The 15940-nt window shown below is 42.0% G+C and overlaps 1 protein-coding gene across 6 annotated transcripts in view; it reads right to left on the bottom strand.

Moving 5' to 3' along the window:
* The window catches only part of ANO4 (anoctamin 4), a 310025-nt gene that overhangs the window by 120069 nt on the left and 174016 nt on the right, over positions 1-15940 (bottom strand). For all 6 annotated transcript variants that reach the window (XM_070410904.1, XM_070410898.1, XM_070410903.1 and 3 more), the window contains 2 exons: positions 6429-6565; positions 3289-3447 (listed from right to left, as the gene is read on the bottom strand). In XM_070410904.1, the coding sequence (XP_070267005.1) occupies positions 3289-3447; positions 6429-6565 (296 nt within the window). The remainder of the gene's footprint in view (positions 1-3288; positions 3448-6428; positions 6566-15940) is intronic.

Here is a 15940-nt window from a genome sequence, read left to right as displayed (position 1 = left end):
TAATAATATGGGTTTTCTCCCACGTTCTGCGCGATTCTAAAGAGGAAAAATCTGCTCCATTAATATAACTGCTGTGCACACATTCTAAATAACTCAAAGTTATCCATGATTTGACTACTTATATAAAGAAAAAGATACATTGTATTAATGATAATGATTTCAAAAATTAAAAATGGAACATATCTAAAACAGAAAATGTGAATTAACATATATGTGTGTACCTTTAGGAAGGGAAATCTCTTTAAATAAGATATCACCAAGAAGCAAATCACTTGGAAATAATACTTTGAGAATTTTGCTGTTCTTTTGCTTTCTTCTGGCTAATATGAGTTACAGACTATCAAAGACCCGGGGTGCCAAAGCAAGAACGTACCCGCTGACCAACCAGGCTGGGGCAAAGGTTTTAAGAAAGATGAAAGGCGACTATGTCCTTGCTTTTATCAAGAAATATAGATTCTCCTGGCTGTGTTTCTTGACACTTAATGTTAAAAGAGATACGGATTATCTTATTGTCACACTGTTCAACTACAGAGTCTGTCTTTGCCCACCTGTATAACATGTTTTCCATCATTTTTGGACATCAGGATACACAGCTCATGAAGAAGACACTGGTAATTCATAAAATGTACTTAGTGTCAACATTTCAGATGTACTAGTTTAGGGATTCCTGGGTTTTCTTTTTTCTTTTCCACTTGAATCAAATTCTTTGTTTTAGGTCTCTCCTGCTCAGCTGTTTATACAACACTTGACTTAAATAAGAGTGCTTCTGATGGTTTCTAACTCTAATGATGCCATGTAGGTACAGATTTATTGTTCAACCAAGGGGCATTGTTGTAATTATTTGTGGCAGGGAAAAATTAATTTATCTATAATTTCCTGCTGCTTCCTAACCTGCAAAGGCTCCTCATCTTTTGTTTGTTTGTTAATCCTCACCTGAGGGTATTTTTTCATTGATTTTTAGAGAGAGTGGAAGGGAGGGGGAGAGACACAGAGAAACATCAATGTGAGAGAAGCACATCAATTGGTTACCTCCCATACACCTCGGTCAGAAACAGGGATCCAGCCAGCAACTGAGGTCTGTGCCCTTGACTGGAATCAAACCTAGGAACCTTATACTTTTAGCGAAAAATAAAAATAAAAATAAATTAAAAAAAAAACCAAAAAAAAAAAAACCTAGGAACCTTTGGTCCCCGGGCCCACGCTCTAACAACTGAGCCAAACTGGCTAAGGCAAAGCTCTTCTTCTTGCTGAGCTGGCTAAGGCGTTGAGGATGCACAGCAGAGCCCAGAGGCAAGATTATAGCCAATTGTGCCACTTAAGCAAAGGGTGGCAGAAAAAGACAGGAACTGGGCGGTGGAAAAGGCTACTTAGGAAGGAGGTTTCTTTCTAGCTGTCGATAGTGGATAGAAGACTGTGAGATAAAGGAGAAAGAAGCTGCAGCTCAGTATAGAACCTCTGGAGCAAAGGGGAGGAAGAGATGCTTAGAATGTTTTTATGAAGTTTTGCCATATGGTGACATCACCCCTTTTCCCAATTACTGTGTTTTTTTCCTAGCATACATTAAAATAAATACCAAGCTATTAAAATTTTTAAGACTTATAACCAAACAAAATTATCCTATATACAACCATAATCATGAAAGCAGTCCAGCATCTCACCATGGTCAGCACAACTACAGTATATAAAACAGGGTGAATAATCCTTCCCAGCTGCCTGCTTGGCATCAAAATGATAGATGGATGCTGTAGTCTAGATATTTCAGGAGACATGCAAGAGATTTGTCATCTCTTTAGTAATGTGCATTATTTTAAAACGTAGTAGGCTTTTTGAGTTTTAACTAATAAGTCATGAAATGACATTGTAAAGACCTACATAGAAGAAATTCCAGGAATGGAGAAAATAGTCATAAAACTTAAAATATAAATCATTAATTAAATGAAGCTAACTGATGGGAATCAAAGTTTTGAAAGGGTCAGAATGGATCGGAAAAAGGACTGACATTATGTAGGATCATGTGGCAATTCAGAGCTCTTATTTATTTATATAAAAATCCTGAAATTTAGCAGTAAGATGAAAGATGAAAGAATACATTTTAGGCTAAAATAAATTAATGCACTATTAATGTTAAGAAAAGAGACTAGACAGTTGCCTCACTAAGAACTTAAAGAACAAGATTCATCAAAGACATGTTCAATGGGGATAGAACCACACAAAATGGAAACAAGAGCATATTTCATCCTGTCTGAGGCACTTCCAACTGAGTCTTTTGGGCAATCTGGCTCCTTTCCTAAGAACGAGTCCCCAAGACCACACTCATCTTGCCATTTTTCTAACTCTCTTTCTGGAGACACTCTAGAAAAACACTGCTTGTTTTTTCAATCCTCAAGAGTTGAGACCAGTCTAACAGATCTGGAAAAGTCCCTTTTATCTGATGGGTCCCAAGAGAAGCACGCAACCTGCACCATACAAGGAAAAACCTGCATGTTGATTTCAAAGATTTCTCTCCTCAGTCTTGAGGAGAATAATCAGAAACAAAACATTTTAATTGCCAAGATGTGCTTCTGATTGACGAGGAAAAGCTCCATAATCTTTGCACCATATTTAGGGAAGAGTTTCATAAATCCACCTCCCAGGACCAAGTTCTACACATGCACACAGTATTTCTGGGTACAGTACAGTCTCATGGTGGCTGGACCTCTTGTACCTTTCTCACGAAATTAGTCCTTAAAACTCTCCATGCAGAGCGGAAGGAGAGAAGGGGAAGAGAGAATCCTGGGAGGTAACTCTTGAGTCCAGGAACATGATAAAAAACAGCCAGAATGTTTCTTAAAACTGGAATCATTTTGTAAGTTCCAGCTGTTTGGGGCCAAATCCGCCAGTCTCTTCTGGTGAGTGAGGATGCCCAAGCTCATTATGTTTCAAATGTAAAAACAGCCTCCCGTGAGGGGTGACTGTATTTTATGCAAAGCTGGCCTTAATCCATGAGACCAGAACACCCCATTCACATAGAAGAAGCAGATAAAGGCAGTCAGGTAAGTTATAACACTTTGAAACGATCGAGTCCATGGTAATAGAGTATTTTGATTTTCACGAAATCATTTGGCATTAAAATGCTCTCAAGGCAAACTGTGTTGTGAAAGTCTAATTGCTGGAACATTCCCCAAACACTGGATTGGCAAACTCCGACCAAATAAAACACTCAGTTAACATAATGACTAATTTTTTAAATTGCCTCTTGATATGAATAGTGGAATATTTATATTTTTCTCATCCAAGCCAACTATTTACCTCTTTCTCCATTTGCAATCCTTCTGCTCTAATATTTCTTTCAAACACTTCTCTCTTTTCCGTCTGGGGGTTGGATTTTCTGTACACAAGAATGTAGTCAATTCGACACTTTCCATCTCTGAAGTAAAGGCCATTTGATTTGGTTTTTTCCCGCACTGTCTGCATACAAAGAGAAAGGACCAGCTTAAGACACTCATAAAATGGAGCCTTGGGTGAGTAATGTTAAATAATAATTAAAACGAAACGCATTATTCTTGTGTTTTATAAAAATTACATTTTTTATTACGGAATCATGTAAACAAAAGAAACAAAATAAAAATTGGAAAAAAGCACTATGTCAATTGGGAAAAACGTTGGACACCTAACAATACCACATGTTGGCAAGGATATATAGCAACTGAGAATTCTCATAGTCTATAAGTGAGAGTGAAAATGGATATACTTACTCCGGAAAACACTGGCATTCTCTTGTAAAATTAAACATTTGCATAACATGTAACCCTAGAGACATTTTTGATAAAGCAAGGAGACATGCATATAAATATTCAGAGCAGCATTGTTTATGAGAGTAGAAAATAAAAACTAGAATTGGTGCTAATGTCCATGAAAAAGTAAATAGGTAAATAAATTGTAGACTATTCATACAGTGGAGTATTTATACAGCCCTGAACATGAATGAACTGTAGTTGCATCCAGTAATAAGCATAAATCTTAAAACAGCATTGACAGAAAAAAACCAAGTCACCGAAGACTTCATACTGCATGATGCCACTTTCTATAAAGCACTAAATAAAATAAATCTTTAAAAAGAAGTTGGTAAGGCTACAGGTGTATGTGGTAAAACTATTTTAGAGAAAGAGAATAAAAAACAAACAAACATTCAGGAAGATAATACCTTTTGTAGGGTCAAAGGATGGAATTGTAGTTGCTTTGATAGCTTTAACAATATTCTAGTTCAATGTTTCTTGATTTTTTTTGCCCAAATTCAGAAAAACATTTTACTTTCTGATATTTGTAAACACACACAAAATATCTGAGACAAAAGTTTTACAAAGTAATACCTATTTTTTCTACTTGCATGCACGCTAATATTAATTTTCCATTCCATCAGGAAACAACTGGAGTTAGTCACTTACAATTAGGTTGCCCCATAATTTGAAAACTACCATTCCAATTTATAAGTTGGGTGGCATTTCATGGTGTTCATTTTATTATGTTTCATAACTTAAAAACCAGAAATAGTAGGTGTCATTTTTGTCCAGACGTCATGGGTGTGTTTCAATCATGAACAACATTGAAAGAGACCATCAGGTATGGTGGCCCAGGCTGGGGCCAGGATTCTCAGGATGATGTTCAGAAACATGTGTGTAAACTAGCAAGTGGAAATGGGGGAGCTACCTTTTCTCTGGGCCACATTATACATCAGTTTCCAAATGACAGGATGAGGAAGGCAAACATGCCATAGCAAATCCATATTCTTGCACACAAGTGCCACGCATGCAACCTCATCCCAAAGGAGCATGCCAGCCAGGAAGGAAGGTAAGTGTCCATTACCATAGACATTTACACTTAATGACCAATTCTGAGTATTTTTTTTTATTTTTGCCTTAAAAGGTACTCAGAAGTGTAGACAAGTAAACAATTTCTTCATTTTCCAAGCAAGGGCACTATCCTACAGAGTTAGCACTTCAGCACTGGACAACAAAAACAGGGCTTCAGCAAGGGATCAGGGGGAGGGTTAGCAAAGCCCTAACCTCCCTGAGGTTGCTTCCTCATCTAAATTGAGATGAGTTGCTTTTTGAGGTTTCTTTTAAGATCCCTCCATTAGTCCACACCATGACATACAAAGTATCTGTATGAAGAACATGACAAAATGAGTTTTTTCTTTAAAAATAAAATATATGGCCATAGCTGGTTTGGCTCAGTGGATAGAGTGCTGGCCTGTGGATTGAAGGGTCCTGGGTTCTATTCCAGTCAAGGGCACATGCCTGGATTGTGGGCTCAATCCCCAATAGGGGGCGTGCAGGAGGCAGCCTATCAACGATTCTCTCTCATCACTGATGTTTCTATCTCTCTCTCTCCTTCTCACTTCTTCTCTGAAATCAATAAAAAATATATTTTAAGAAAGAAAAGTATTTCCTAAAAAACAAACAAGTAAAATACATGGATAGTAATAGCCTGTGGTGCTTGCAGGGAAAAGCCTGGGAAACCTGGTGGAAGGAAACATTTTTCTCTGTCATCCTTTCCATGGCTACCTGGCTCTGGAATAACAAAAATATTAGGAATATGCCGTAAATGACCTATTCTGAGTTCCTATTACCTGTACCCAGTGCATATATAAAGGAGATATTAAATCCATAGTGACCCAACCTGAACAACAGTGAATACTTCTAACAAAATACCTCTTTTTCCAAAATGGCATATGAACAGATAGGTCTATTTGCAATTACAATGAGTTTCAGATTACAGAGGCAAATGGAAACTCAGAAAGGCTTGAGGCAACACAATCTATTGAGGGCTGCTGAATTTTGTGTCATTGTTCTAGGTGCTGGGGGGTTACACAAGGAAATCCATCCTCGTAAAGCTAACATTTTACTAGTTAGTGACACCCAGAATGTACATTTTCTAAAAATTACAGGTGGTTTTAAGAATCTTTCTTTGGCTCTAGATGGTTTGGCTCAGAGGACTGAGTATCAACCTAAGGACCTAAGGGTCCTGAGTTCGACTCTGGTCAAGAGCACATGCCCAGGTTGGGGGCTCGATCCCCAGTGGGGGGCATGCAGGAGGCAGCCCAATCAATGATTCTCTCTCATTGATGTTTCCCTCTCTCTCTCGCGCTTCCTCTCTGAAATCAATAAAAAGATATGTTTTAAAAATCTTCCTTTGTATAAACAAAACATCTTTAGGAATAAGATAGGAATTGCCTGACTCAGGGACAGTTTGTTTGGAGCCTAAGTAGATTTAGAAGTGCTGAAATGTACCAGACCCATGGAAGGTAGCAAAGAATACAAGACCTGCTCCTTGTTTATCAGGAACATACAGTTCAATGAGATGATTACATTAAACAGTCCCTTGGAATATGCTTCATAGGTGCTCGCCTGGCTCAGGAATTGTCTTTTGAAGAAATCACACACTCTTACCTCTCCCCCTGCTTCCAGTCTGCTAGCATCGTCTGAAGTACTGGTCAGGTTTCCAGGGTGAAGGAGAGAATCGTCATCTTTGCAGGGACTGTTGACAGCTTCTAACTCATCAAAAAGAATATTGACGTCCTTGGCCACTAGAACCAAAGTAAATATATTACAAGTGGGGTTAAGGCTCTTAAAAGCAATATTCAAAGAGAAGACATCTCCCTTTGACATCATATTTTTTCATTGTCTCAATAATACCTCGAACAACAGGTATTTATTTCCTAGGAGAAAAGAATGTCAGATGTAAAACAAGTTTGTCTAAACAGTGTCTTCATTAGAAGAGATCAAGGACAAGGTGAAGCAAAGTAAACTATCTGCAATAATATAAATATAACTTGCCTTCCAGAGCACAGGAGTTGTGTTGAGCTTTCCTTCACTTAGTTGTTTAGCATAAGGCACTGTTATTTAAGACTTCTAAAAACTCACTCTCTGTGCTGGAGATGACCTATACCTTTTCTTCCTCCTTTGTTACTTAAGGCCTAATAGAGAAAACCCAATGCAGTAATAAAACATGCAGTTAGATTTTCTGCCTTTCTTCTCTAATCATGGATTGAAATCATGAAGGGAGCCATTCAGAAGCTCTCCCCAAAGACTGGTGATGCTAACATGTGGATACATGAAGCACCGTGCATCAGAGTTCCGAATACAGAACACCATGTGCAAACGCATAGAGCCTGGCAGCATACTGGAGCTGGAAGGACAGCACTAGTGCATGGCAAAGTGCAGGGCCAGGTAACGGTGCCTTCTTCACCAATTGGTCGGATTATGGACCAATATTGAAGTTCATGTTTTCCTTTGATGCTTTAAAAACAGTGAAGGATTTGTAACCTGTCAGAAGCCACTGCACAGAATAATTTATAGGATACTGGGTTCTATATACCCAAGTATACAAAGGACTCTTCCTTTTTTCATTCAAAAAGTCTTTAGAGATGGGCACACTGTGTCAGGTACAGAGCTGTGTGACAGCCGTACCTTGGTGAAGAGAAGTGATATGTCTTCTTGTAAACAAGTAATCAAAGAAATGTAGAATGGGATAAAGAAAAGAACAGAGTTTAGAGAGAGAGAATAGAGATGCATTTAGATAGGGCCGTGGTCAGCAAACTGCGGCTCTTTGACCCCTTGAGTGTGGCTCTTCCACAAAATACCACAAAATTCCACGTGCGGGCACGCACGTACAGTGCGATGGAAACTTCGTAGCCTATGCGCAGAAGTCGGTATTTTGTAGAAGAGCCACACTCAAGGGGCCAAAGAGCCGCATGTGGCTCGCAAGCCACAGTTTGCCGAGCCGCAGTTTGCCAACCACTGAGATAGGGTGACCAGAAAGCTGTATCCACATGTGTAAATTTAGAGAATTTTTTAACCTCAAGTTTTTCATCTGTAAAATAAAGCGAGTATGGAAATAAAATTAGAGTTTATTGTTTACTGTGATAGGCTGAATTATGGCCCCAAAGGTGACCTAATTCCTGGAGTGTGAGAATATATTACCTTTTACAGCAAAAGGGACTTTGTGGACATGATTAAGTCAAGGGTTATAAAATCGGAAGATTATCCAGGATTATATGGGTGGGCCAAAGTAAATAAAAGGGAGGTGGGAGGGTCAAAATCTGAGGGAGAGAGAGAGACTGGAAGATGCTACACTGCTGGCTTTGACAAAAGAGGATAGGGCCCTAAGCCAAGGAATGCAGGTAGCCTCCAAAGGTAGAAAATGCAAAAAAGTAAATTCTCCCCTAGAACCTCCAAAAAGAACATGGTCTTGCTGACACCTTGATGACTTCTGGCCTCCAGAACTATAAATTATCATGGTCTTTTCATACAACCAAGATCTAAGGATACCTATTCTGTGCCAGGTACTCAAGGACAGGTACTCATACTTTTTGAGGAAGCACCGTATGTTCAGTGTTGTGGGAACTATCAAGATCAAAGACAACTTCCCTGACCACCCTATGTAAAGAAATTCCCCCTCACCCAATTATTCTCCATCTCCTCTCATTGCTCATTTCCTTCACTGCACTCATCACAATCTGTAATTATATTGTCAATTCATTTATTTACTTTCATATTAGATATTTATACTATTAGGATGTGAGTTCCATAAGGGCAGGGACCCTGTTGGTTTTGGCTGGTGTACAGAGGTCCTGGAGTGGAGTAAGCCCTCAACACTCTTTGTTGAAAGACCGAATGATGACCTCAGAGTGGTCATTGTCTAATGATATCTGAGATCTGCCTTTTCTATGGTTCTAGGACCTTGCATATACGTTTCTCCTAACACGACTCTTATTCACAAGCCGGGAGCTCCTCAGTTTCAAGTCAATACTGATTAAACTTTCAAGTACATAGTGGTTAAATTTCAAACAGACATTGGTTGGATTTGAACAACAGGATAAAACAGAATTTTAACAAAGTCAGAAGACCTGCTTACTATTCCAAACTCTACCACTTAGCCATGTGAATTTGTACTCCTGCTTTCTCACCGGTGAGACAGGTATAGAAAACTTCTCTCTCAGGGTGGCTGAGAGGGTTACATGAGATAATGTAACATTAGCGGGTGGCTGACACTTAGCAGATCCACAAAAAAATGTTGGTTTGTCAAATGTAGACCCTGGACCTTATATTAGCCTTATCAATACAAGAAGGCAGAAGAGAGATTATATATAGTTTGTAATATTGTGATAAGTATGAACAGTGACAGGTGGTTACTAGACTTAATGAGGTGATCACATTTTAAGGTATATAAATGATCAGTCACTATACTGTATACATTAATCTATTATAATACTGTCTATCAACTATAATTTTTTTAAAGTCTAAAAATTATGGAATGGTTGTTAAGAGGGTAGACTGGGATGAGATAAAGGATAAAGGTGGGAGCTAAAGAGGACACTGAGATCCACCTCTAGGTGATCGGCTCAGACTGGGGAGAATTGTTGAATCCATTCATCCATCCATGAGAACTGCCAAGGATAGACAATTACCAGGTCATCTTCTTCCCGTATTACCTCCTTGTGCTGGCACAATCAGTTCAATAAAGCCCTCTCCATCTGGGTTCTCAAATGGACCAAACTGTCACCCTGGAGACATCTGGCATTGCCTAGACACGCTTTTCATCATTTGGGGCAGTGCTAGTGGTATCCAGTGGGTAGAGGCCTGGGATGCTGCTGAACATCCCACGCTGCACAGAGTAGCCCCCACAACAAAGAGTTACCCAGCACAAAATGTCAACAGTGCTAAGGTTGAGAAGTTCTGCCTGGTATTAAAGCCCCAACTATTTGATTGTAGAGGGCTCAGATAACCTGGAAAAGGGAAAGGAGCCTTATTGCTACCCACCAGAAACACCTGTCAAAGTCATCCTGGAGCTGATGCCACCTGAGCGCTCAAGAGAAGTTGGTATGTCAAGGCAATCTGATTGTTAGAGAATAAGTGGTATTAAGGCACCATTATTACCTGCCAAGCTCTCAAGTGCTTCAGCAGAGATTAGAAATGCTGAAGTCAGACAATGCTCAGCTGACCACATGCTCAGAAAGAAGACTGTAGAATACAGACATTCCACAGACCGAAGAGACGCATGTCCATCAGCATTTCAACGTGTTGCTGATCTATCAGCTTTAACTACATGACAAATTTTAGAAACAAAATATAATATCCTGTGATGCAAACTTACATTATTTTAAGAGAAAACAACCCCCAAGTTCCGAAGTTAATCAATTTTGTAAAATCTATTAATTTGAAGAGTATTTATGGCCAGACACCATGCTGGGCTAGGAACTGGGCTCAAGTGCTGGCCACGACAGGCATGGCCCCTGTCATCCCAGAGCTCACTGTCCGGCCAAGATGGGAGCACGGTCTCTCTATCCACAGGCACCAATGTCACAAACATACTCCTCATCCAAATAAGGTCACTTGTTAATGATGCCATCACCTTCCTTATATTCAAATAAAAATATGTTTGATAAGTACATGCCTAGAACAGCTCTACTATTAGGTCCATGAATAAGAAAGGGAGCCAAATGTTCTGAGGAGTAGAGTAAGAATGACCAGAAGGAGCCCAGTTGGTTGGAGCATTGTCCCATACACCAAGCAGGTTATGGGTTGAATTCCCAGTCAGGGCACATACCTAGGTTGCGAGTTCAATCCCTGGTCCAGGCCTTTATGGGAGGCAATCGATCAATGTTTTTGTCACATCGATGTTTCCTTCTCTCTCATTCTCATTCTCTCTCTCTCTCTCTCTCTCTCTCTCAAAAATCAATAGAAATATTTAATCCTACCAAGGATTAAAAAAGAGAAAGAAAAAGACTGACCAGAAGGAGAGAGAGTGTGAATGCAAATGCAAACATTTCACGCAGCCCAAATAATGGACCCACATTGCATTCGGACTCAGAAAGGGCTGTGTGAACAGAACTGGGCAGCTAAGATGGGTCAGGGTAGCTGGATACCATGCATTAGGGAAAACAATAATTTTGCTTTGCAAAAAGCACTCAGCTAAAAAGACCTGGAAACAAAACAGAAGGGACATGCATATGCATATAACAGCTAAGCAAGGGTCAAGACACTCAAATTGCCCGGGAAGACCAAAAATCAGCCACAGAGTCTGAGTAATTCACCCAATTCAGCATAGCAAAGAGATTTGTGAGGGCTGGCTCACTGTTCAGGGGAGGGCAAAAGTAGGTTTACAGTTGTTCATATGGAAAAGAATACATAAATTAATAATAATACAAGAATAAACTCTGTGTTTCATGTGCTCACAACTGTAAACCTACTTTTGCTCCACCCTGCACTATCCCAGAGAAATCAGAGGACCAGTGTTATAAAAGCAATGGGGGGAAAAACCCCAAAACAGTAAATATGTTTTAGAAATAGTCTAAAGAGAATAAGAAATAAATACAAAAAAAATCAAACAGTTGGACTCACTGCTCTTGTCTTTAATTCTCTATTTTCCACATGCAGCAGAATAACCCCACCTTGTATTACAGGACAGGCTGCTTTGATCTCAGTATTTTTTTGATGCAGAGAAAATAAAGTGAAATTATAGGTCACTGAGGACATGAGAGGGCTGAGCAGCATAACCTCAGTCTCTATTTGTTCAAGTGCCAGTTCATTATACTATTTTTGTCCTGAGTTCCACATTATTCCACCTGATACTCAGGATTCTGAAGGTATTGCACAGTGACCTCAAAGCCTCGTTAGAAAGTGCCAAAAAAGGGGGACACCTTCAGGAATAATTTAGAATGCAAAAAAACGTGTTTATATCTCAATCTGAACCCTTGCCTGGCTGTTTTATAGCAGGTTCATCTTTATGTCTAGGGTCCCTTTTAGGTGAAAGCTCAAGGTAGCTCCAGAATTGCTGGCAAATAGGGGGCACTCAGTGTCCATTTTAAAATAAATAAAAGCTAGTTGTCACATTATATAAACTGTTATCTTTTCCTTCCTAATGAGCTTTGTGAGATTATTTAAAAGAATCTGTTTCTCTTTTAGGCTCAGAGATTTAATTTAAAGGAAGTGAGAATAGACAACAATTTATTGAAAGCTGACTGTGTGTTGAGAATCATCACTTCTGTTTTCTCCAAGCTATTTCTAACCGGCTTCTTTCTTTTTATTGGAAAGCATTCTATTATTCTTAAATAATAGGCTTTCAAGAACAGGAAGTCACTTAACCACCAAACAATCACGTTGTCACAGTTCTAAATAAAGCTAGACTTTAAACATCGTTAGCCCGACAGATCTGACACATTTTAAACTTGAACAGATAGATCAAATGAAATGTTTTTAAAAATTCAGGGAAACACACAGACTCAGCACAGCTTTGAGCACCTTAGGCTGGGATTTTAAAGACTAAACACCACTTAGCATTTATATGACCCTTGCAAGCCTAGGACTCTCTAGATCAGCGGTTCTCAACCTGTGGGTCATGACCCCTTTGGCGGTCGAATGACCCTTTCACAGGGGTCGCCTAAGACCATCCTGCATATCAGATATTTACATTACGATTCATAACAGTAGCAACATTACAGTTATAAAGTAGCAATGAAAATAATTTTATGGTTGGGTCACAACATGAGGAACTGTATTTAAAGGGCCAGAAGGTTGAGAACCACTGCTCTAGATGTTCACTACTCTTTCAATGAATCTGAGAATGTCCCTAAGGCAAAGACTGCCTGGTTTACTACTAATAGTACTTTTTAAAAAGGGACTAGTTCAGAAAACTCAAAATAAATAAATGAAATAATTAGAAAGGACACAAATCCTTTCTTAGCTGGCTTGATTCCTTTATAATAGGCCGGTGGTTTTCAGTGTGTTCCCTGGAACCCCAGAATCCTTTTGGGAGCTTCAAGAAACCATGGAGGGTGTAAAGAGGAAACTGAGTGGGCAAAGCCCTACATCCTCTACCCACCAACCCCACCTCACCCGACCCTACCCACCCACCTCACCTCACCCCACCCACCCACCTCACCTCACCCCAAACAGCCCAGTTATCTGTTTTATATATTGGGATGATATGTGAAAATATACTTGGGGGAAAAAAACTGATTCTCCTGCTATAAAAAGTCTACAAACTTCCATTAGTGTGTTATGGCAACATTTAAGTGGTTATATTAACACATCCCAAAGAAACACTGGGGTAAGAAAGCTGGGATCCTCACCGATACAAATCTGAGAGCAGGCACTCTTTTCCTGCCATAGAAAATTTACTTAAAATATTTTGAAATTCAAAAAAAATGTGTGGTCATTAAGAAAGTAATTATATTGGCATTTCCTGGCTCCCTAATGATGCTGTGTATAAAACAGAGTGCTGATTATGGCACGGGGTTCCCACCATACACTCTGCAATGGGGCCAAGACCATCGACTCAGTCCTGGTCAGCATCCTATATAATAAAGAGGTAATATGCAAATTGACCATAATACCCTCGCACAAGATGGCCACCACAAGATGGCCGGCAAAGGAGGGCAGTTGGGGGCTCCTGGGTCAGCAGGAGAGGGCAGTTGGGGGCAATCGGGCTGGCAGAAGAGCAGTTAGGCATCGATCAGGCTGGCAGGGGAGCGGTTAGGGGGTGATCAGGCTGGCAGGCAGAAACAGTTAGGGGTAATCAGGCAGGCAGGCAGGCAGGCGAGCGTTTGAGAGCCAGCAGTTCCAGATTGTGAGAGGGATGTCTGACTGCCAGTTTAGGCCCGATCCCCTGAGGGGTCCCAGATTGGAGAGGGTGCAGGCTGGACTGAAGGACACCCCCCCCCCCTCAGTGCACGAATTTTGTGCACCTGGCCTCTAGTGTTTCTTATGAAAAGCTTCTCCAACTGCTACTCCATTTTAAAGAAGAGACAGACGCCTTCATTAGTTTTGTAACAGGGCAGACAATGAAGCACCTATTACAACCCTGAGAGTGATATTTAAAGAACTGTGTGCCCGACTCCAGCTTTGCTCAGTAACCTTGGTTACCTTTTCACGACTTGAAAAGAGGTCAGTGATGTTCTGCATTAAAGATCCTCAAAGTCTACTGAACATAATTTTCTCTTCTCTGAAAGGAGCATGAGCTTTGGATTCAGACAAGCCTGGGTTCAAATGCTAGTCCTCCCTCTTAGTAGCTATCAGATTTGGTTATTTAACTTAAACTTTAACTTCTTTATCTTTTAAGTGGAGATCATACAATTTAACATGTAGAACTGTTGAGAGGAATCAAGACAAGGAGGCAGCCCACACTTGCCCAACGCTTGCCAGGCACTACACTAAAGGCTTTGCCTGGATTTACTATAATTATCTCTCTCTTACAAATGTGGAAATTAAGCAAAGAGAATCTAACACCAAATAAAATAATGTAGGTAAAAAGGTCAATCACAACCACAGTTGCCAGACAAGATAACTACTTCAATATATGTCAGCCCTTCCCTCTTCCCCATCTTCTCCTTTGAAACAGCATGACTGTGTGGATTCAAAATAAAATTGGAAATCAGAGCTCAAGAAATTAGATTCAAAATGACTCACTGGATGTCTCTGAGAAATGACTCAGTCTCCTCAGCCACAGAAATACAAAGAGCCACCAATGGAGGAGCAATTATATGATTACTAGAGGCACAGTGCACGAAATTCGTGCACTCGCAGGAGCCCTTGGGGGATGTCCGACTGATGGCTTAGGCCTGCTCCCTAGACATCCTTAGCACTGCTGTGGAGGTGGGAGAGGCTCCTACCACCAATGCTGCGCTCACCAGCTGTGAGCCGGGCATCTGGCTGAGCAGGAGCGCTGCTCCTGTGGAAGCACACTGACCACCAGGGGGCAGCTCTTACGTTGAGCATCTGTCCTCTGGTGGTCAGTGCACGTCATAGTGACCGGTCGTTCTGCCATTCGGTCGATTTGCATATTAGCCTTTTATTATATAGGACTAGAGGCCTGGTGCACAAAATTTGTGCACTCGGGGGGGGGGGGGTCCCCCAGCCCAGCCTGTGCCCTCTTGCAGTCTGGGACCCCTCGGGAGATAACGACCTTCTGGCTTAGGCCTGCTCCCGGGTGGCAGAGGGCAGGCCCAATCCCTAGGTGCAGCCCCTGGTCGGGCTCAGAGCAGGGCCGATTGGGGAGTTGGGGTGCTGCCCCCTGTCATGCACAGAGCAGGGCGGATCAGGAGGTTGCGATGCCACCCTCAGTCACGCTCAGGGTAGGGCCGATTGGAGAGTTGGGGCACCGCCCCCTGTCACACTCAAGGCAGGGTCGATAGGGAGGTTGTGGTGCCATCCCGTCACTCACAGAGCAAGGCCCATCAGGGGGTTGGGTTGCTGCCCCCTGTCACTCACAGGGCAGGGCCCATCAGGGGGGTTGGGGCTCTGTACCCTGTCACACACAGAGCAGGGTCGATCAGGGGGTTGGGGAGCTCCCCCCCTGTCACGCACAGAGCAGGGCCCATCAGGGGGATGAGGAGCTCCCCCCTGTCATGCACAGAGCAGGGCCCATCAGGGGGTTGAGGAGCTCCCCCCTGTCACTCACAGAGTAGGGCCGATAGGGGAGTTGGGGCACCGCCCCCTGTCACACACAGAGCAGGGCGGATCAAGGGGTTGGGGCGCTGCACCCTGTCACACACAGAGCAGGGCCCGGGGGGGGGGGGGGGGGCTTGGGGTGCCGCACCCTGTCACACACAGAGCCGCAGGGTGATCAGGGGATTGGGGAGCTCCCCCCAATCAGGCACAGAGCAGGGCTGATTAGGGGGTTGGGGCGCCTTCCTCTGTCACACACAGAGCTGCAGAGCGATCAGGGGGTTGGGGAGCTCCCCCCATCAGGCACAGAGCAGGGCTGATCAGGGGGTTGGGGCGCCTTCCCCTGTCATGAACAGAGCAGGGCAGATAGGGAGGTTGTGGCCCCGCCCCCTGTCACACACAGAGCCGCAGGGTGATCGGGGGTTTGGGCGCTGCCCCCTGTCATGCTGATCCCGGTGCCGGGAGGCCTCGCTGCTCCGCTGATCCCGGTGCCAGGAGGCATATTACCCTTTTAC

Source organism: Myotis yumanensis, unplaced genomic scaffold, assembly GCF_028538775.1.
Source record: "Myotis yumanensis isolate MYYU_CA2020_CCGP unplaced genomic scaffold, mMyoYum1.0.hap1 SCAF_3, whole genome shotgun sequence".
NCBI lineage: Eukaryota > Metazoa > Chordata > Mammalia > Chiroptera > Vespertilionidae > Myotis > Myotis yumanensis.
This window is presented reverse-complemented; position numbering and strand designations above follow the sequence as displayed.